The sequence below is a fragment of the Homalodisca vitripennis genome, chromosome 1, assembly GCF_021130785.1.
Source record: "Homalodisca vitripennis isolate AUS2020 chromosome 1, UT_GWSS_2.1, whole genome shotgun sequence".
Classification (NCBI taxonomy): Eukaryota; Metazoa; Arthropoda; class Insecta; order Hemiptera; family Cicadellidae; genus Homalodisca; species Homalodisca vitripennis.
The window spans coordinates 77380890-77403664 of record NC_060207.1 but is presented as its reverse complement, the minus strand read 5'-3'; the positions used below and the strand labels follow the sequence as shown (position 1 = coordinate 77403664).

General features: G+C 33.2%; 1 protein-coding gene across 1 annotated transcript in view; it reads left to right on the top strand.

Annotated features, from left to right (window-relative positions):
* Positions 1-22775, top strand: part of LOC124366836 (inter-alpha-trypsin inhibitor heavy chain H4-like) — an 89682-nt gene that overhangs the window by 20772 nt on the left and 46135 nt on the right. The window contains exon 2 of the mRNA XM_046823459.1: positions 18064-18193. Within this exon, the coding sequence (XP_046679415.1) occupies positions 18183-18193 (11 nt within the window). The 5' untranslated portion in view covers positions 18064-18182. The remainder of the gene's footprint in view (positions 1-18063; positions 18194-22775) is intronic.

Here is a 22775-nt window from a genome sequence, read left to right as displayed (position 1 = left end):
TGCGGTAGTTTGTGAATATATGAGGCAAATACATCCCACCATCGTTATCAGTTGTAGCTTGAGTGGGCACTGCAAACTTATTTCCTACTTTATGTTTTATATTTCGTATTTAATTTTTAACTATCCAAGAAACATTATAAATTTACATTTTTTATCCAAATGTATGGAAAAACACAGTATACGAGTGTAAAATGGTTGGATATTTAATATCGTCTTTACATTTAAAATATATGAAGTCACCCAAACACATGATGTCTATGAGCTGAATGAACAGCTCAGTCCACGGATGCAAGTGATACGAGCTAGTAACTCACCTGCCAGGAGCACTGACGGCGACTATAGTGCCGGTGATAAACCGCGAGCATGACCTTGCCTCGCGTGCGTGCGTGCGCGTGAGTATGTCACTTTCACTCCCACATGAGTCTATCACCGACTATTATGTTATAGGCGTGTGCGCTTTTGTCATTTTAATGTCGTTGACACTCCTGGTTTCTTCAGTTGGAATTTCCTGAATAGGGATTTGTTTGAGAAAAATCAAGCATATAATGACTGCTGAGTTCAAATAGTAATTCAAATACGTGACGTCTGCGACGTCCCAAATTACTTCACCGGTCTGACCTCTGCCTTAGCGGTGTTTACGTTAACGGAGAGAATTTTCACCTAACGTTTGAACATGATGTTAAGTTCGAATGCTTCAAAGTGATTGATTACCTTAATCGAAGAGTAGGAGCAAGGGTACGACTTCTAACTGAGGGTTCGATTATTGAGATTGTCAATACAAATTTGCGAGTGTGATGGACCGTTTATCCGTACAAAATGTATATTCTGTTAGTTAAAATGCCAATGGCTTAGAAGGAACCCTTAAAATACATTAACAGGGGTTGGAAAAGGTATCAAGATCGTTACGATTCCAATGGTTTTACTAACTTTTACGTGGTTTTTACTTGCAAATCGGCTCAGTAGCGTAGCCAGGATTTTCGAAAAGAAAAGTGGTTACCGGCTTTTTATACATATTCATAATGGAAAAATCCCGATAAAACCCATAATTTTAAGTTTTTTCAAGTATAACTGAACTGTGTATCAACTGCTTACTACAGCATGCATTTATAATTTACAGTACTTTTTAATTTTCTATGATGCTTTCGGATTCATATGTGAAACCAATAGGGAATTGTAACCCCATTGGTATAACATTCCCTCCCTTCATTTACTATACCATTCTAATATAGGGAAGACAATAACGGGTTTAAAATTCAGAAATTTTGCTTGTTTAAATTTTATTTTAAGAGAATCGCGATTACTTCAGAATTAACAAATGTTTGACTGTGAAGAATAAAATAGTTGATCGGGTCCAAGAAACAAAAAATAATTTCGGTAGAATTGTTTTATGGCCAGAGATTCTAACCTGCTAGAGGCTAGTCATATTACTTCAGCCTAGATTTGGCGTTAGCGTACACACATTATGTGGCCAAACCGAACACGGTTAATTGTACACTCATACTATGAATGTCTAAATATATAAATTTACGAGTAATAAGCTTATATCCAAAGTATCAAAAAAAATCAAATGCAATAACATTTTTCCAACGCAATTTCTTTGTTGCAAAAATAGCAGAGTATGGATTCAAATTTACAACTATAATATCTCATTTACGTATCCACAAGACAATAATCCCATCTTTAAAAGACTTGATGTACTTACTGTACAAACTGTGCAAATAATTCTTAAATTTAGTGCGTAAGCACATAACATAAGTTGAAAGTATCCAGTGGTATATCCGAAATTATTTTCAAAGGACGTTCGTGGTGCAAAGAAAGTGTGAGAAATAAGAAAATATAAAAATGTATAAAATATCTAGAAATAGGGTGTAAGATATCTCAATATCCTTCGATACTGGTTGTACTACGCCTTCTAAAGGCTGCATATCCAAATTGGACCAACAAAACCATCAAGTAGAATATCGAAATAAAACCTACCAATATCGCCAATTGATACTAACTCAAATTAATAACGTAAATTTAAACTTACTCTAATGTATGTAATTACATACCGGATCACATTATATTTAATTGTCATATATAACAATTAAAAGTGATTATTTGAAAAACATCGAGTTTTGTTCGATTAGTTTAATGACATTAATATGCCGTTAATTTTATTACGATATACCATTTTATTGGTTTGACACTGCAATTCAATATGGCCCTTAAATTAGTTGATACAGGGGAACTCACCTCCTCTGGACGGGTATCAGCCTGGGTAGACTCCTGTTGTCAAGTCAGGAGGGATGTTATCAGTGGCGGCGGAAGGATGACAGACGAGAAAGTAAAAGCCACATTGCATTGCTGTAATGGTGTCTGCTTATCATCACAAAGCTGAGCCAAGGTTGGGTTAAGTAACGACGACGACCTGACAAAGCTTTTATGTCACGTGACAGAGACAGAACGTTGTAAACCTCATGAGCAATTATTTATGGTACTATCGGGGCTCCCACCTTCCGAAGGACGCGCTGTTTGAGGTTTATGATTTGAGATTTAACACAGTGGGATTCATGGTGAGGCAAACAGCTAGTACACTTGACAAATGCATTGAAAAACAATCACAAGTATCATACACTATCTAATGAAATATGCGTGTTTGCTGGAGAAATAACAGTGTCAATTACCAAAAATACAAGTTGTTTAACCAATACACTAATAATAATAAATATGGTTTTATTGCACTAACAAACCCTGCACTGCATGGCAATCGTCAATTAGTGATAGATCTAAAATCTTCTATCACTTATTTTAAATACAGGGTGATTCATGAAGTTCTCCCCCCACTTCTACAACACATTGTACTAGTAAAAAATAATGAAAAAGTGTTATATAAACATAGGTCCGAAAACGCTTCGTTAGCGACTTACAGCTAGCGAAAGATTTCGCCTGAATTCCTGGGTAAAGAGTAAAATAAAGCCATACTGAACTTTTGGAAAGGTTAATTAAGTAAGAAATATCGTGGATTATTATGTATTTTTACCTGATAAAGCTAATAAAATAGGTTTCAGAACTGTACCTGTAGTAGTTTTTTGAGGGATTCAGGGTTAAAATGCAAAAAATTGGGGCACGAAACAATGTTTTTTTTAAGTTTGATGTACAATAACTTTGTTTAAATTGGTAATAAAATACATAAAAAATCAACGCACATTAATTGTAGAGAATTTAATTCTGAGAAAATTGATATAATCAAAGTCCTAAAATAAAACAGAAATAAGTACCATAAAATCGATTGTATTCAGTATAATACATTACTAGTTTTTAAGCAAAATTAATCAGGTTGGGCCAACCGTACGCACCTTTTTATAATAGATGTTCGAAAATGAGGCCATCATTATCAATACATTTTGCAGCACGTTTGTGTATTGCTTATATTGCGTTTCTTAATTTTTTCAGGACTTCCCTGTATCTGCACAGCCGAATCCATAATACGGGCAATTAATTCATCACGAGAATTCACTTTTGTCTTGTATACAATGTCTTTCATCCATCCCAGATGCAATAATCCAATGGAGATAGATCTGGTGATCTTGGTGGCCAAGGGTGAGGCCCTCCACGACCAGTGGATCCAGTGTCCAGGAAATTGATGATTTAAGTAAGCAGAAACGGCACGTGAAAAGTGGGGAGGTGCTCCGTCATGCTGGAAGTACAAATTTTGTCTGAGATGTAAAGGAACATTCTCTAACAGCTGCGGCAACTCTTCTTGAAGGAAATGCAAATAGAACTCAGCATTTAGGCGTCAGGTAATATGAAAGGGTCCAATCAGCCGATTATGCAAAAGGGCCACACCAGACATTGACGCTAAATCGGTGTTGAAAGTTCTGTTCCACTACCTCATGTGGATTTTCTTCTGCCCATGAGTGTTCATTGTGCAAGTTATTGACACCATCCCGAGTGAATTGTGCCTCATCCGTAAACAAAATACGCTTGTAGAGTTGATTATTAATATTCAAAAAGTTGCAAAAACTCCAAGTGAAGCGGACCCATCCCCTAGCTGTAGATGTTGAACCTTTTGTTTATGAAACGGATAAAATTTGTTTTCGATAAGTGACCTCCACACCGTTGACTGCGAAACTCCTATCCGCCTAGAAATACGTCGTGTACTTACACCTGGACTGCGATGAAAAGCATTAATAACAATATCATCATCAAGTTGGACAGCTCGTTCATAATTGGTTCTAGTACTTGGTAGTGATCCTGTTTCCCCCGAAGAGTACGAAAAGTTCCTGAAATTGATTTGGTATCTGGAATCCTCCTATTAGGGTAACGTAGTTCATATTCTTCTACAGCAGCTCTAGCATTACCATTACAGTAACCCAAAATAAAAACCATATCAGCGTATTCCTCTGATGTAAATAAGTAAGGCATTTTTCGCTGAATAAACAATCGAATTATAAACTCACAGAAAAATTGCATTTAATAACACGATTTACAGAACCCGATCTCCTGCTGTAGCTTGCAAAACACCACTAATACACAGTTCTAACGTAACAGTACAGAATACCATTGTTAATCAGCTGTTACTCGTGCGTTACAACTTAGAAATTAATAAAACAAAAAACTGCATTTTGATGATTAGTAAACAATTATGGGAAAATGTTTGCTTCATTTATTTTCGAACATTTGATGTAAATTTTTATTTAAAACAAAATACAACGTAATAAAACATGATATTTTTATTTACAAACAAAATTTATTTAACAGTTAATCTTGTTTTCTCAATTTATCTCATCATTAAGGAACAAACATTTTGTTTTTGTTTTATTTTAACTAAATACCGTACGGTATTTCTTTACAGCTAGTAATGTATTATACTGAATAAAATCGATTTTTTGGTACTTATTTCTGTTTTATTTTAGACTGTGTGTATCAATTTTCTCAGAATTAAATTCTCTACAATTAATGTTTGTTGATTTTATGTATTTATTACCAATTTAACAAAGTTATTGTACATCAAACTTAAAAAAAACATTGTTTTCGTGCCCCAATTTTTTGCATTTAACCCTGAATCCCTCAAAAAACTACTACAGGTACAGTTCTGAAACCTATTTTATTAGCTTTATCAGATAAAAAATACATAAGAATCCACGATATTTCTTACTTAATTAACCTTTCCAAAAGTTCAGTATGGCTTTATTTTACTCTTTACCCAGGAATTCAGGCGAAATCTTTCGCTAGCTGTAACTCGCTAACGAAGCGTTTTCGGACCTATGTTTATATAACATTTTTTTTCATTATTTTTACTAGTACAATGTGCTGTAGAAGTGGGGGGAGAACTTCATGAATCACCCTGTATATTTTTCTGGCATACAGTTTCTACATTAATTCATTTCAGTTATTCGAATTTTCCATCCTAGCACCAGATCAGCCTTAGAATCCTATTTATTGTCTTCCAATGGTGTGCCATTGACACGTACTGTATAATGCTAATTTAAGCAACGTCTTTTCCAGACGAGTTTAAATTACTTTATGGATAGGAGAACCTTCAATAGAATTTGGTAAAATATTGACAAGTCGAACTCCTCCTGTCTATTAAGGGAAATGTTCAGTACTGCCGTGTTTTGTGTTCGAGTTCGGCGGTTCCCCCTGCCCCTATACGTATGTCACAACATATTATGATACTGCATTTCTACCTATAAATGACTCTGTACAGGCGAGCCCCAAGAGGGTTTACTTCTAGCTGGCTTATACTCGTTTCTTCCAGTTAAATCTGCCATTGTACCACAGAAACAGTCACTTTTATCTGGGAAACCGTAATATCAATACTTTAACAGTAAATATCGAGATATTTTGGTTAAAGGGTGGATCTATAGGTCTAGTCTACTGCGGAGGTTAACGAATGGAATGGGTGGAGAGTTAAAGGTTAACCTAAATATGAGGGAGCACCTTGGCATGAGGTTGGAACAGGACTAGCCTCTCCTTCGTCTAAGGTGACATGACAGATACCTCTCCTATTAGGATTTTGACAGGAGACGGCCCTTACCACCAACTTCACCCATCTTGAAAATCCTATCATGACGGAAGATTACTGTAGATTACTTCAAAATATGCCACCATTAACACCTGAGTTGGGCAATATTAGGACGGTTTTTCTCAAATTATAAAAGCCTGAGGACAACTTAGGCAAAGTCTAAGTGATTGTTCCAAGTCAAATTTCAACCGAGATATATGGCACAAACCCAAGAAATTTTGAATAGACTTCATCAGTCTCAGTTTCGTTCAGCATGGCTGATGAACTATAGTTTTCCATAAAATACGGATTGTTTTCTAATAGTGAATGTATAGTCTAATAATCAAATAATGAAATCCATACTTCTGGAAAACACTACTTATAATCTGATATTCTCGGGCGTTGGTCTATTATAATAATACATCTATTATAATAATACAACGGATATTTTATTGCCAAATTCAAGGACAAGAAAGAAATACAGTTGCCTTAGTGAAGCTACTTTTTACGAGGACAGTATACGGCAGGTTTGGTTGCATTTGAATAGACTTGGCGTTGCACTACCGCATTCTGTCGACTAACCGGAAATACTAACACCGGCAACAGTCTAGGTTTAGTTTTCAAATTTCTTAAAGTGTTCATTAAAGGTTTCTGATTTATAAGAAGAGTTTAAACATTGATACCGTAAAGGTGAAATGAGGTGAGGAGCTGGCGGGAAGAAGGTTTTTATCTTGAAAGCTCTGATGCAAGCAGTGTTGTTTTGCATTGTTTGTCGTTTTATCGCCTGCCTTATTTCGCAATTCAGCAATTTCCGAAATGCAGTGGCGCTTAATGCTGACGAAACTTATTTAGATTTTAGTAATAGTTTGCAATAGTTTCAAACTTGTGTAATACAGGATAGAATTCAACTGAAATAACATTGAACTGATTTATAATCACTCAATGACCCATGGAGTTACTAAAACAAGGTAGGAGACGCCAAACCACGTGACGCACATTAGGCTTAGCTGAAGCTGCATGCAAATAGTCAACTCATTTCGTTAGGCTTCGTGTGTTACTGTTACATGTAAAATATAATATGGTTGTAGTTAGTTCTTTAACTAGAATTTATAATATACAATATATGTAGGTGTGTGTGTGTGTGTGTGTGTGTGTGTGTGTGTGTGTGTGTGTGTGTGTGTGTGTGTGTGTGTGTGTGTGTGTGTGTGTGTGTGTGTGTGTGTGTAAATATATATATAATTCGAATGCATGGTTTTACTTTTATTTAAATTAATCAGCCAATATACATATATGTACGAGTAGTAGCTTTCGTATAAAGTTCACCTACATTTTCTAACTCATACTATGTCACACTTCAAACTTTAATCAAGTTCAGCTTTTTAAATAATCCTAAGTGTGAAATATATATCTAGTTACTATAATGGTTTAAAGGAAGAAGCCCTCTAAAGGGTCCTTATATGTTATTGACAATATAATTTTGACGGATTAAACATTACTTTGTTAGCTAGCGTATTAACAAAACATTAGTGCAGCAGATTACAATCTAAGATAAAGGAAATGCACATCGGTAAGACATCTTGCTGACGAATGCTAATACACGTGAGAGAACGCGGGATTTCCCAACGTGACCTTGGCTCTTCTTCGTCCGTTCAGATAACCTCCTCTTCGCCCACAACAGCGCCGCGCCGCGCCGCGAACAGCTAACACTGAACCTTCTACAATGTCACTGAAAAGTTCTAAACATAAGCTTAAACTATTCATATCGGACTATAACCTACAATGTTGCACATAAGAAAATGTACATGATACTTAAGATTCACGCTGGTGCAAACTGTTTTTGGTTACGTTAAACTTAACTAACTTAAATTTTAGAGTCTCAGCCCTTTATGACATAAAGAGTAGAAAATATGTTGTGTCACTCCACGAGAAATATGCATATAAAGTAGACGTGGTTGCTCAATATGAAGACTTGAATATTGCACAGTATGTACATGAAATACTGTAATTATCGCTTCAGCAAATTACTTCTTTTTTTAACATTATATTATTTGTGGAAATTACATTTTCATAAATAACTGTAACTAAGGAGATTATGTGTTTTTAACCCAGAAACATTTAAAATGCCACATTTTTATAAATAAAAACACTTCATTAGTTCTAGTCATCTTTCACGAAAACACTGTAAAAATTCAAATCTTATCTTCAACAATTTTATTTTATTGTGCCTGGTTGTAAGATGCCCATAAAAACTACTTTGAACTATTATTTTACTGGTGGGAATATCGACTCTTTTCTAATTTTCCTACCTTCAGGAAAGCTCTTACAAAGTGTGACTAAATTAGATGTATAAGATTTATTGATCCGAACACCGACAGCACCACCTTACTGAACATTCAAGAACAATTTTAGCAGTGTTGTAGATGAATTTGTTATCGTTTTATACTGATGTTTGTTTATTCAAAAAACTAATTTTTTATGTTTATAATTTCATTAAAATGTCTACATATTTATTTTCTACCAGAACATGAGGAACAAACTACCGAATGAATACAGTAGTAAGATATTTTAAACACCTTTCTTGAAAAAGTGACATTGATTTGTCTCACAATGATTGAAAGTCTAAAGATGGCGTTATGGCTACTTTAAACCAATAGGAATAACACAGTTCTCTGTGGTTAGTCCGTCAGTGTACACCTATTGTGACATGTATTCATTAGTTTAGTTTGAATAATAAGTGTTGCATTAAGTTGACACTCTAGAGTCCGGTAAGAGCATATGTCCGGAATCCTGTTACTAATTAGAATTTAAAATGTAATTTAATACTGTATAAGTATGTGGTTTTCTACTAATCAGATCATTTCTATTGTAAATGATTAAATTGAAAATAAGTAAGCAAATAGATAACTAAATCCTGATTAACGTCCTTGATTATGTCAATAACTTCCCCTCTATTAATATCAGTTGCATTTTGACCATTTTAATCACTCTCAGTCAATAGTTTGAAAACCCAACTGGATAAAATTGTTATGTACTAATTCAATATATTGCAGAAGTAGATTTAACCTTAAAACATAAAATAATGTAATCGATTTGTTTGAACGTAAGAACTGGTCATGGAATGTTGCACAGAATAAAACCAAAAACTAGACAGGCTATTTCGTCTATAGACAAGCGAGTAGGATTACTTCAAAGTCTATTCTTTACTCTCCTTAAGTGGATATTTCTATGGGTATAGTACATCTTTCTCCCTCTCTACCACCTCCCTCATAAGATCAAACTCTTACACAAATATAAACGTCCGCATATTTATAAATTAAACACATGTCATGGGATTAACTTTCTAATTTCTCCTGCAATCCTCCTCTCCTTCTCCTTCTCATTATCACTAGCAGATATGTCTGGTACCCTTGTGCTTTGAACGCTATTTCCAAGAAAAAATACGAAATCAAATGAATCTCAGTCTACAGACTTTTGTCACTAAAGCCTTAGTATGAGCAAATAGGTAGGTATACGCCAGACCACGTGTTGCGTGACAGGCTTCATTAACGGTAGAATGACCAGGAATAGGCACGTTCTGGGATTTACACAATCATCGGAATTGATATTTTGCCTATATGGAAATAGAATATTTGTGTGCAACATTTGTAGTCTATAGTTCAGTTTTTTATGTGCATGTATAATGCGAAAAGATAAATAGACTAACTAATGGGCATAATATAAATTTTGTCAGCTCCCTGAATAATACTCTTCGCTGACGCTCAGCCAAATCGGAATATTCCTGTTATGATCCTCCACCACGATTTCTTTTGGTTCAGTCGGGAGAAAATAAAATGAAAGAGCGTCTGACATTTTTAAATATCAGTTTTAAGCTTAATGGATATTTTTGAAGATGACTCTTACATCTACTTAATACTCATATAATATTCATATGCTCAGAAATGTTCTAAAAATTGAATTTTGAAACAATTTTAATCTGAAGTCAAAATAACAGTGTTTTTAATGTTTAATTGAATTTACATGTCTTGGTTCTCATGCAAGCATAAGTAAGCCTACGATCATAATAAGATTTGTACAGAGACGTACAAAAATGGTTGTACCGAGGAATTTATTTCGGTAAATAAAAATAGACTACATGTGGATAGGGATTTCTAGAACTGATTACTCTTGCCACCCTCTGGATACGACCCTGATTTTGAATCTGTATGTAATTACAGTTATAATCGTGTTTACTTGTAATACTGATATGTTATTGTTTTCTTCTCAAAAATGTATATGGTCTCTTTATTATGATCTTTCGTAAAATAATATACAAACTCTTTGAACGTATTTAGCCATGTTTCATTCCATTCCACTATTAATTTTAAACATTTCATACCTGTCACTTCATGTGACACTCTTCATTCGGATTCTATTTTATTTTTAAACTCCAATTACATTTCAATATGTTTTCGAATAGAAATAGAAATTTTAAAGATTTGTGACGAGCTAATTTGTGATACACGTAACCATGCTATAAGTGGTAAATTATTTGACAAAAATAGTTGCAGCTAAAAGATGCTTTTACGGGCTAATTTTCACATATTAAAAAGTTATAATACCATACAATGATTTTGGAGATACGGTTAAAAGCTAGACGTCATATACGCCTAATTTTTAAACACACGCAATAATAGACACGGATTTTATTGTTGTACAAGAATAAGTTTTCCATCTTAGGCTACAAGAACATTGTGATTTACATACAATTCTCATGAGATCGCTTGTGCTGTTTGTTTATACTGAAAATAAATAACAAACGATTCTCTAACCACTTGAGAATTCTTTTGTTTACATGATTGTTACTTATTTGTTGTTATTGTCAACGGAAGATTTAAAAGGATAACAGGATTTTGGACATTTTCCATCGTTATAATTATATGTAAACATACATAATAAATTGCAATGTTTAAACGCTCTGTAGTGTTAATTAAAAAAAAAATTCCTACTGAGAATATTGGGAGGGGTCTTAGTGACTTCTAAAACGTTCTTAAGACGTGTCTGTCTTAGATTATACCATCGTGTGATGATGGCAATCTCATTGTCTAAATAGTTACATAGTGGTTTTTGTTTTAAGACAAGAGGCAGGGCTGTTTAATTTACCAGCGTAATGTAGCTACACAAATACGGTAACTCTCTTCCATGGACTTCATCGGACATATTTCAGTCCTTTGTAACTCATTCGATACCCAGCTATTATCGACGGAAAAGAACACGCAGAAATCCGTGTTTAAAGTTGTTGTCAAAAATATAAGTATGAACTTAAATGATAATTTCCTTACAACTAATTAAACTAACTAACAAAATAATTTACATTAATTGAGTTTGGTTCAATTTAAGGTTAGAAACAAAGCTATAACTGTGAAATCTCCTTTGATAATTGGTAATAATCATAACGTAACTAAATATAATGGGCCGAGCACTGGCAAGCCTATAACTCTCGAGGGGCTGGAACATTTTAATTTCTGCCTGTCTGTTCGCACATCTCGAGAACGAACGACCTACGGTCTTGAATTTTGTAAGGAGCTTCATTTCTATACAAGGAACATTGAGTTCGATGATGGTGCATGTCACTCCATGGAATTTGGCTGAGCTCAGGGCTGGGGCTTGAAATTTTGCATGCCACTTCAGCGGAGTCAGTGGCATAACATTTATTTTGAAGTATAATACGAGTTAAGTATCGAAATGTATGGTGGAAATAAATATTTATTAAAAGACGTGGTTTTCAAACCAAACATAAAAATCAATGATTTAACATTGGTAGATAGCAAAGTGCATAGTTCTTGAAATCCTCTATAGTTTACAATTAATTGCTGGTAAATACGCTTTTAATAATTTTATTTGTGATAACCCTGAAATGGTACTTTATCAGTGGAATTCACTAATTAGGTTATGTCTAACCTAGTATTTCGTTTTCAACCAGAAGTGCTTATACACGAGCAAAGACTAAGAAATTGCGTGCGAAGTCGCGGGCAATTGCTAGTTAATAATATGTTTGCTGTGTTTTTGAGACTAGGATGGCATTTTTCGGCACTTAGAGAATCAAGAATCAAGAATCAAGAATTTTATTGTCGTTAAGCACATGGCAATAGACAAAGTCAAATAAAATACAGTTTCATCTAATACAATTTCTACAAAAAAAAAAAAAATATACATGTGCAAAATAAATAAACAGTTAATAAACATTATTTATATTTTACATAAGGTCTAGAAATTTATTATATATTTAAGCATCTTCCTAAAGAGTAAATATCTTGACTGTTTAATAAACATAGACATAAATATATATCTATATAAATAAATAGATAACACATAGACATTAAAATTACAAAATAAATTAAAAAACAAGATGACATTTAAAAATACAGTTAAAATCTTAAAGTACTAATATCACAGGCCAAAAAATCACTAACAGAGTAAAAGGCAATTTCTTTCAACCATTTTGACAGAATAAATTTAAATCTGCTAAGGTTTACAGACCATGCTTCTTTTGGTAACTTATTAAATAATTTTATTTTCATAAACACATGGCTTTTTTTTATTTTTCTAGTTTTATAGAAATACAATCAAGTAAGTAATTTTGTCTAGTATTATAGGTGTGAACTTCATTTCTAAAATTATAATTATTTAAGTTTTCCTTAACACTAACTAAGCTAAAATATATGTACATACATGGAAGAGTCATTATCTGGAATTCTTTAAAATATGGAACACATGATTCTCTACCTGAGATATTTGCCATTATCCTAATAGCTTTTTTTTGCCATTTGAACACTTTTAGTGATTGTGAGCTGTTGCCCCAAAGTGTTATTCCATATAATAAATGGGAATTAAAGAAGGCATAGTAAGCAGCAACTAACATTGGGAAACTAACACAATTTTTTAGTTTTCTTAATAAATAAGTAACTCTAGATAGTTTTATACACAATTGATTTATTTGACATTCCCAGCTAAGCCTACTATCTAGATATAATCCTAATAGTTTAACGGGTTTAGTACCTTCATTTATAAGTTTATTCAATGAGAAAACAATATTTTCAGTTTTACTACTGTTGACAAGTAGCCCGTTGACTTTGAACCATTCCTGAGCTGCTATCATTGAATTATTTTCTTCTAACAATAACCCATTCAAATCTTTACTTTGATTCAGAAGAGTGGTGTCATCGGCATATAGTACTGCTTTACATGGCACATTGAATGAAAAATCATTCACAGCAACTATAAATAGAAAAGGACCCAGAACAGATCCTTGCGGTACCCCAACTTGAATTGTTTTAAAATCAGATAGTTCCAAGCCTGTTACAACCATTTGTTTTCTATTACTTAAGTAAGAGGAAATTAACTGTAGTTCAGAATCTCTAACTCCATAGCTATTGAATTTACTTACAATCAGTTCATGAGAGATGGAGTCAAATGCTTTTGTGAGATCTATTAAAGTTGCAGACGACAAAAATTTATTTTCAAAATTCTCTAAAACGTTTTCTATTATTGCTTCTATGGCTTTGGTTGTGTTTAAGTTTGGAAGAAACCCAAATTGATCTTTACATAATAAATTATTATTGTAAAAATATAAACTTAGTTGGTCCTTTACACAACTTTCAAAAACCTTACTAAATATAGGTACCAAAGAGATTGGCCGATAACTGGAAGGATGTGATTTCTCACCCTTTTTATAAATTGGAATGACTTTGGTCACTTTTAATGCTTCAGGAAAGACACCATATTCCAACATCATATTGAACAAAAAAGTTAATGGGTCTACAAGTACATCGATTATTTCTTTTAAAAGTTTGTTAGAGAACCCATAATAATCTTCACTTTGGGACGAACTTAACTTTGAGACACACTTTAACACCTTAGTGTTATCAATGCTTTGCCACTTAAAACAACTGACCCCACCGTTACAACTTAAAATATAATCATCAACAAACTCAATTGCTAAAACATTATTTGTTGGTGTAAGTGAAACAGAGCTTATAAAATAGTCATTAAAATCATTAGTATTAACAGGTACTTCTTGACTAACTTTAAAACGGTTGGTCTCAAGCTTTATAATATTCCAAGCAGCTTTACATTTATTCTTAGAATTCTTTATATATTCGTCATTCGCAGATATTTTGCCTTCTAAAATTTTAGCCTTATATAATTTTTTTGCTTCATTATAAACGTTTTTATGCAGTTGTTCACTTTCTCCCCCTACCGATAACTTATATCTATCATATAAGGTAACAATAAAATCTCTAAATTTTTTTAACTCTGGTGTGAACCATGTGATTTTTGGCCTTTTAAATTTACTTTTTTTTATTTTTTTAGTTTTACAGCATTCTTCAAGAGAAGTTGTCAAAATAAATAAGAAGTAGTCAAAAGCTTGGTTAACATTGGTGCACTTCGTAAGTTGTGTCCAGTTAAATTGTGACAGTTGTTCCTTAAACTTTAAGACTGAATTAGCAGAAAGCATTCTTTTTAACAAAAATGAAACTTTTTCACTATTGTTGTCAACTATGATCAAGTCAAAAAACACTGCAGATACACCAGCATGGTCAGACAAATTAGGATCTAACACTTGACATTGTACTATGTTTGACTCATTAAGGTTTGTTATTATATTATCCAAGCAGGCTTCTTGTCTAGTGTTTTGCTCATTTAAACAGTATAAATTCAAAGAGCGAAGTATGTTCAGAAAACAATTACATTCATTAGATTTATTGTTAATATTTATATTAAAGTCACCAGTTAAAATAAGTTTTAAATTTGCAAATTTTTCATTTAAAAATTCTACGATAAACTCTAACCTATGGAAAAATTGGTTGGTATCAGAATTTGGAGTACGGTAAACAGTTACAACAATGACATTAATCTTTGACAAGATTATAGCAGCTGCCTCAAAGGAGTAATCAACACAAAACTTGTCAATATCTAACAATTTAAAGTCAATACAATTCTTTACAAAAATTGAGCTTCCACCTCTTTTTAATGGTGGGTTTCTACAAAAAATGCTGGCTAAGGTATAACCAGTTGGTATATACAGTGTTGATTCTTCTTTATCCAGCCAATGTTCATTAATTGTCAAAATATCAAAACAATATTTGTCTAACATATAGAGACCAGTGGGGCGTAAACTGAATGAGTTTTTTGAAATAAGAATAGGCCTATATGTTAACCAGGGATCCCAAGAATGTTCATGTAAAATTTCAGAACGATCGGTCTATTAGTGTTTGTGAGATTGAGTAACACGAACACACAGACAGACGCCATTCGATTTTTATAGAATAATATAAATAAGGTAAATAACATATTCTATATTTATAGTTCTTTAGCAGTGGCATAGTCGGAAACGTTGTGGTGGGAAGGAAGAATATAAGAAATTACAGGATTAGGATGAAGAATTTTCTTCGTGGCTATATTTGTTAACATTTAGGCTGTTCAAAAGTCAGGTCATGTTTTCAACCGTATCTTCTTAGGAGCTTAGGTTATCATTGAGATTAACAGTTGTCTATTCAGGAACTCGTATGGCGAGCCTTACAATATACATAGTGTTGTAAGATGATCAGGACTTTACACTGTCTCCACTCTCAACAGAAATGGGTCCTGAGAAATCCTGATAGTGAAGTTTTCTCATATCCATTCACTTCGTTACCCATTGGTGGTTAAATATTACTTGGAATAAATCTAAATCATACTCTTTAAAGAAGATTACATGTATGTGTGGTTTATTCAGTTTTAACTAATTCAGCGGCTATGAAATGTTTAACAAAAACCGCTAAGGCATTCTTAAAAACTTGCGTTTATGCAAAAACATATTGAAGTAAAATGTTGATTTATAGCTTTAAAAAACTGTAGACATGAGAAAAACAAAAAAACTTTTCCGGAGATTTTCAAACGTTAATCTTACATAGCGATATTTACCAAATTAAAAAACTTTCCTAAGATCAATTTAATTTAATTCAAAGATTAATGTCTAATTTGCAATGACTACGTCACCAGAACTGCTGCTCCACCTTTAAGATTGTGCCCTTCAAGAAACAATCAGCCAAAACATGGCAAGTATTTAGGATCTCCTCTGTATTTTCACTTGTACAGGTCTCTTGTAAACAAACTACATCTGGTGTGTGAGCAATAAACTGATTAATTGATAATTGATTACAAAAGCTCAAGTTCTGAGATCTGAACAAATATGCGACCAAAAGACATCATTTTGGTTTTCATTTTCTGCCATTTTGACTGGCAACATTCCGAGGACGCTTTGTGATGTTTGTTTTTTACAAGACTATCTGTAACTGTAGCAACCTGGCTCAGGAATTCTGCCAAGATCATTTTCGGTATATTGGGGATCCTATAAATCGTTTCAGATCCTCCTCACAATTACTAATCTTAGTAGAATAATGCGATGGATAGGAGTAAATTTTAATTTGCTTTTATTTAATTTTACTATGGAGGAAAAGTAAAAACACCTCATATAAGTATGCAGCACGAATATAAGGCGAAAGTAGTAGATTTGTACATATGAACAAGTACATAGTGCTACGCAGTGCTTTGTGGAAAGGTTTAAAATACTAATTGTCTTGCATGATTAATTGACTAGCGGAGTTTCAGAAAAGAACTGGTAATTAATACAAGAGGCAATAATTCACGATGTAGAAGAAGACACAGTAATACTTTTCGTAATAAAGTGGTTCAGAAATGTAATTTTGCTCTGAAAAAGCAGTAAAATTATTAATCGTATTCGAATATTATATATATTATATTATATTTCGTATATTACGAAACATTGTATTCTTATCTCATTTGTGCAAATGAGCGAATAGGAACGTCTGATTCTGAACAATAAAAGACAATTGAAATGTACCTCATTTCAGTATGGTGGGCAGAATGACTGGGTGGTATAGTTGCCTTCGATTGCAATCAGGATATTGCAGGGTATAGACAGACTCTATAGTAATACCTCTTTTTCTGAGGTCGTTAGAATAACAAACTTACAAAATATTAGTGAATCAATCTGCACCAGCTGACCTCGGATTGGCTCTTCAGTAAGTAATCCTTCTCTCGATTAGTTAAAGATATAGTCCAACAACATTTTAGGTATTTCAAAGTTTAGTTAATATTAAATAGAAACAAATGGTGAACAAAGTCTTATAACGAACGATAAAGTGATAATAATTAAAAATATTACATTTGAGCTACTTAAGCACACACAATTTAAAAGTGATAGTTCTGGTTCTGAGTATCAAGAGTGATAGCACAGATGGTGACTGACGGACGGACGGACACGATTTTAAGTAGAATATGTCGGATCCTCATTTTACAAATGGTATTGCGCATGTTTAGTAATAGCATATTTTCAGTTATTCTGCAACATATCCAAGCAAACTAACATCTTACCTTTTATGGACCATGTTATATAATATTATTGACTACTATTGCGTAGGGTTTTCTTAAATGAAAAAAAAAAAAAAAAAAAAAAAAAAAAAACGGTTGTTATTTAAACACCAGAGAACATTTTTCATTTCACGCCCAATTCAAATCTTCAATTTTGCCCACATATTTTTATGACTGACTTATCTTGGCCCACATTAAAAATTTTCGGAAGGTCACCAGAGTCTACAAACATTTTCGTAACCCCAATAGTCTCCTTTTGTATGAATAAATATATGCAAGAACTAAAATCAAATAGCAGTTCCAGACCAAGGCCACACTAGAATTCTAGTGTGGCCTTGTCCAGACCAGCTTTATAAGTTCGCAGTTCGCGAAACAGGTTCTGGTGAAACCGGTTTTAAAATCAGATGCACATTCTGAGTCATCGTACAGGTTATGATCCTTCTTGTCATCAATTATATCCTAGTAATTTACTTTGCAAACTGATCATTCCCAGAAATTACAAACCTAGCGACTAGTTTGGAAAACCCGTAAATAACTGTCCGTGAAGAAGTGTAATGAGAATTATTTATTTTTGTGTTCCTAGAATTCTATTCATGCGTCAGCTGATCTTACGTTAAAACTCGTCAGCTACCACGGCCCAGCTGATTCTCTATTGTTTACAGAGTTGAGAAGTCACGGTGACTTGGAGCGGTGCCAGCGGCTGCGACTTCAGACCTCTTGCCAGTCTGAGTCCTGTCATTTGATTTTCCTTGTTCAGTTCTAGTCGACTCTCATCTTCAAAATGTACAACAGGCAAGTAATTAATTTGCTTCTCTAAATTTTCACATATACTAGGGAAAGTAATTTTAATTTGCTGTTATTTCCATGTGGTTTAGGCCTACACATTGCTTATAAAGTGTATTAGAACACAGTCCAGGCAGGGGTTTGTTATGTGTTGTGACACTGTTTTTACTAAAAAATTAGAGGTATTTATTTACAATACCGTGACCATGAAAAATGGACTTTTTTTCATGGGTTGGGCATTTATAGCCAAGTGTTATTATCACAGGTGCATATAAACTGGGGGGAAAGTATATCATTGTATTATATTGATGCCTTTCGGGCATTATTGCATTAAAGATTGAAAATAACCGACAAAATTTTGTCGAACAACACTTGGAGGGTTAAGGATCAGGGGCATCACGTGATCTGGGATTCGACTTTTGCAAGCTCGAGTTAATTTTTTTTCTAAAAGAGCAAGCAGTGCGCAGCACTGCGCAGCGGGCAGGCATCGTTGACAGGATTAACGTCATCATTTCAGTAAAATTGCCAGAGGTACTGTCAAAAACAGAGTTTTCAGAGGATTTAAAAAAATCGTAACTCCTTTGATTTTCGTTGCCGACGAATTTTTTCTTCACTATTGTTTTCAGGAAAAATTGTAGTTTTCAGGAAAAAAAAATGAACATACCTTTCCATGGTCACGATTTTGTAAATTGATACCAAATTAGATAACGTTTTCATTATTACTAAAAATTTTTTAGGAAGTTAGCCTTAATTTGACCTTTTATTTGTAGCTGTATTTTACAAGAGGCCTACACCAAACTGAATTTCCAATTAAACTTGTATTTTAATAAGTACATTAATTAATAAATTAATGTTGATATTGCTGAATCATTAAAACTACTCAATTTTACAATAAAATAAAGATGGTTCTTTTAATTTATCATAAAATATACATTTTTCAAAGGCAGGTTTTATTGTTTACAATGTATAATTATGTAAAAATTAATTGTAAAAATATGACATTATAGTACATACCAAGTGTATGGAAATAAAATTAAAAAATAAGTACATTTCAAAACAAAGACTATCCTTCAGTTCTATTCCTTTTTAGGAGATGTCAAAATCTGAGAGTCAAATAATTGTATAAAGAGAACTGATATGAGTATCAAATAACTTAAAATGTGATTTGTTAATGTACAAGTCGTTCATACAAATATGTACATGTTTATTTACATTTTTGTTATAAAAGTAAAGACAAAAAATTAATTATAAGTTATGCACAATAACTTACTATTTAGTTATTTACAAAGAAATAATAAAAATTCATTTTCCAAGCTAGTTAACATTTTATGGCTGTTACTACCTCAAATAAAATATCATCAATCATAACAACTTGTTAGTTGATTAAAAAGGACTGAAGGTAAAGTTTACAAAACTTGATTTTTACAAATTGTTTTCAATTAACTAAGTTTACTAATAGATTTGTATTCATACTATCTACATCTACTATTTGTTAGTAATCTTTTATTTACACACTTTATAAAATGCCTTGTATGCTTTTAATTAACCTAATGGTGTAATTTGAGTTGTAGTAATGTTCATTTTTTTATTACCCTCAGCCAACACCATTATAGAACAAATTAACAGTATAAGAAGTTATGAATATGGGAAACCATTTCATTCTCAATATATTAATATATTCTGTGGAGAAACACACAATGAGACAAAAAATCAATGTTTAACTCGCAAAGAAATTGATACCTAGTCAAATAACACACAGGGACCACTATCATTGCTCAATCTTATCTATGTAGAAAATTTCAAAAAACATTAAGTCTACAGATGAAATCGACATCCTGTGGATAGTTTGAACATAGGTAACCCATAAAGGCTCATGGGCCATCATTTAACAGGAAGATATCTATGTAGGAATTAAGTTATATGGAAATTTTTGAGTCTACATACAGCTCAATTTATTATAAAAATATCCACCAGAATGTTAGGCTTCACTAGCAATCGGCGAAATCATATGGATGGATGTACACTATTATCAAACTCAATCTTTCTTTATGTAGATATAAATGAAGTTTCATGGAAAATTTCAAATCCTTAGCTGAATTAGTTTTTAAGATATTCTGTAGTAAACAGAGAGAGAGCTATGAAAGGAATGTGCCAGCCCTCTTAGAAATAGTAAATACTAAAGATATTTCTATAACTTGATATTGCCTTTATATAGAAATGAAGCACCATGAAAATATTAGGTCTATGGGTCTTCTTCAAATACCATACACACAGACAGAAGAGACATTTTGCCAGCTCTCTGAGAGAGAGGCTTTATTAATTCTGATCCAATAACAGTGTGCAAGCATCATAACATTGATGGCTTAAATATTTTTTATTTTTGTATCTGAAATTTAATTTTAGGCCTAATAATAAATTATTACACCTAATAATTATAAAATAATAATAAATAGTTATTATTAAGTATTATTACCTGTATGTGATACTGTGTGCTAGGAACAGACAGCAGTGATATTGTTTAAAGAGGGCAAGCAAAAATGTAATATTTGCATATACTTAGGCTAAGAATTTAATATAAGAATCATAATTAACAAGAATTTAATAAGCTTAAGTTATTTGCAAGGGAAAATGAATAAGTAAATATACTACAAATATGTTACACAGACATGTTGATTTAAATTAGTATTTTACAGTTGATAACAGTAAAATAGGTTAGAAGTACTTAAAAGTGAAATTCAAGTGGATGTGTGTTCACATAATGGAACTTCTGTGTTATAACTGCAAGGTTGTCAGTTCACATTTAAAATTTGTGGTGATTGATAAAAAAAATTGATGTGCTGCCATTAAGAATTCTTCTGTTACATGAGCCTTGCTTGTTATGGTACTGGATGCCGCTTAGTGAAAAATGGTTGAGTCGAGTTATGATAGGGATGTGGAAGTTTGAAGAATACTTAAGTGTCCCATTGATTTGAAGGGAAGTACCAGATGAAGGAATTCTTGTTTGTCCTTAAGGGTTGGTAAACCTGTCAGGTCTCATGATGAGGAACTACAAGATATCCATATCCAAACCAAAATTCCACAAATCTGAAGACTCTATTCGGAACTCTTTCTCAAGAAGCAGATACGCTAAGCCATTGTGTATTTCAGACAGGGGATTAGTATTCAGTAAGGATCATACAAAAGTTACATAAAGAAAGGATTTATATTATTTGATGAGTAATTAAATATGTAGGGGATAAAAATTGATTTATTTGTGTTTAATTGGATTGCGCCAAAGCATTGAATTGGCTCTGCTCAGACTCATGATATCCTCACCTGGGTAAAGGGAGAACGTTTTCATGACGTTGAGATCTTTTAACTTTTAACTTAAGTAATTTTCCCAAGAACAGATCTCTTTGGTCTATAATCGCAAGTTTAAAGGTTTGATCTAGAAATTGGCATTAACACTTAGATTTATTTGGCTCCTTTACCATACATAGTTGACTTCAATAGGATCAATAATTATATAATCTTACTGTAAAAAGTGACAAGAATTTAATAAGAAATTACTTTTATTTCTCACTTTTTTAGCTAGCTATGTTACTAAATTATAAAAAAAGAACTTTTTATAGGTGTTGTTTGCAACACTTTTATCAAAATTATTAAAGTTAATGATAATTTAATCAATATAATATTAATAATAATTGTATACTTAGCTTATTTCTTAAAACAGGATATACTTACTACTCTCTTACTCCCTCGGCGCTACAACCCTCCATGGGTCTTGGCCTGGTGAATCAGTAGTCTCCATTGGGGTCTGTCCTCGACGACCTCTCTCCAATTTCTTGCTCCAATCTTTCTTAGGTCAGCAACCACATCGTCTCTCCATCTCATCCGAGGTCTTCCCTTGGGCCTTGTATTAGCAGGAGTCCACTCAGCAACCTTCTTCACGACTCTGTTGTCGTTCATTCTCGTCAGATGTCCGAGCCACCTAATTCTTTGGGCCTTAATGAAGCGTACAATATCCTCACCGCTCAAAAAATCAAGCAGGTCCTGATTTTTTCGCCTCCTCCATGTTCCTTGTCTTAATTCAGGACCGTAAATTCTTCTTAAAATCTTTCTTTCAAATATTCTCAATCTATTTATGTCCTGTTTGGTGAGTGTCCACGCTTCGCAACCATAAACTACAACAGGCCTGATTGCATTGTCATGATTGCATAGTGCCACATTGCCGGTGTATTAATAATGCACAAGGGAAGTGGTTTCATCCCTTTTAATTGAAATTAGATGTCATTATCTTTTATCAAATAATATAATAAAGTTTATTTGTATATGCACAATGTCTTTCCAAGCATTGCATCTTCCCACATTGATGAAAAATTTACTATGGTCGATTCCTTACTGGAAAGATCTGTACAACACCTAAGAAAGTTGTTGAGGGGTATTGCCATATCTATAACAAATCTTACCGCACCAGGCCAGAAAGATCTGGTCATCATTCCTGTCTGTACACTGAGATTTCCCACCCACCTCCGGTCAATGATGACCACTGGAAGAAATTCTCTTGTCTGTATTCAATGTCATCTTGCTGCACGAGGTCTGGACAGACTGG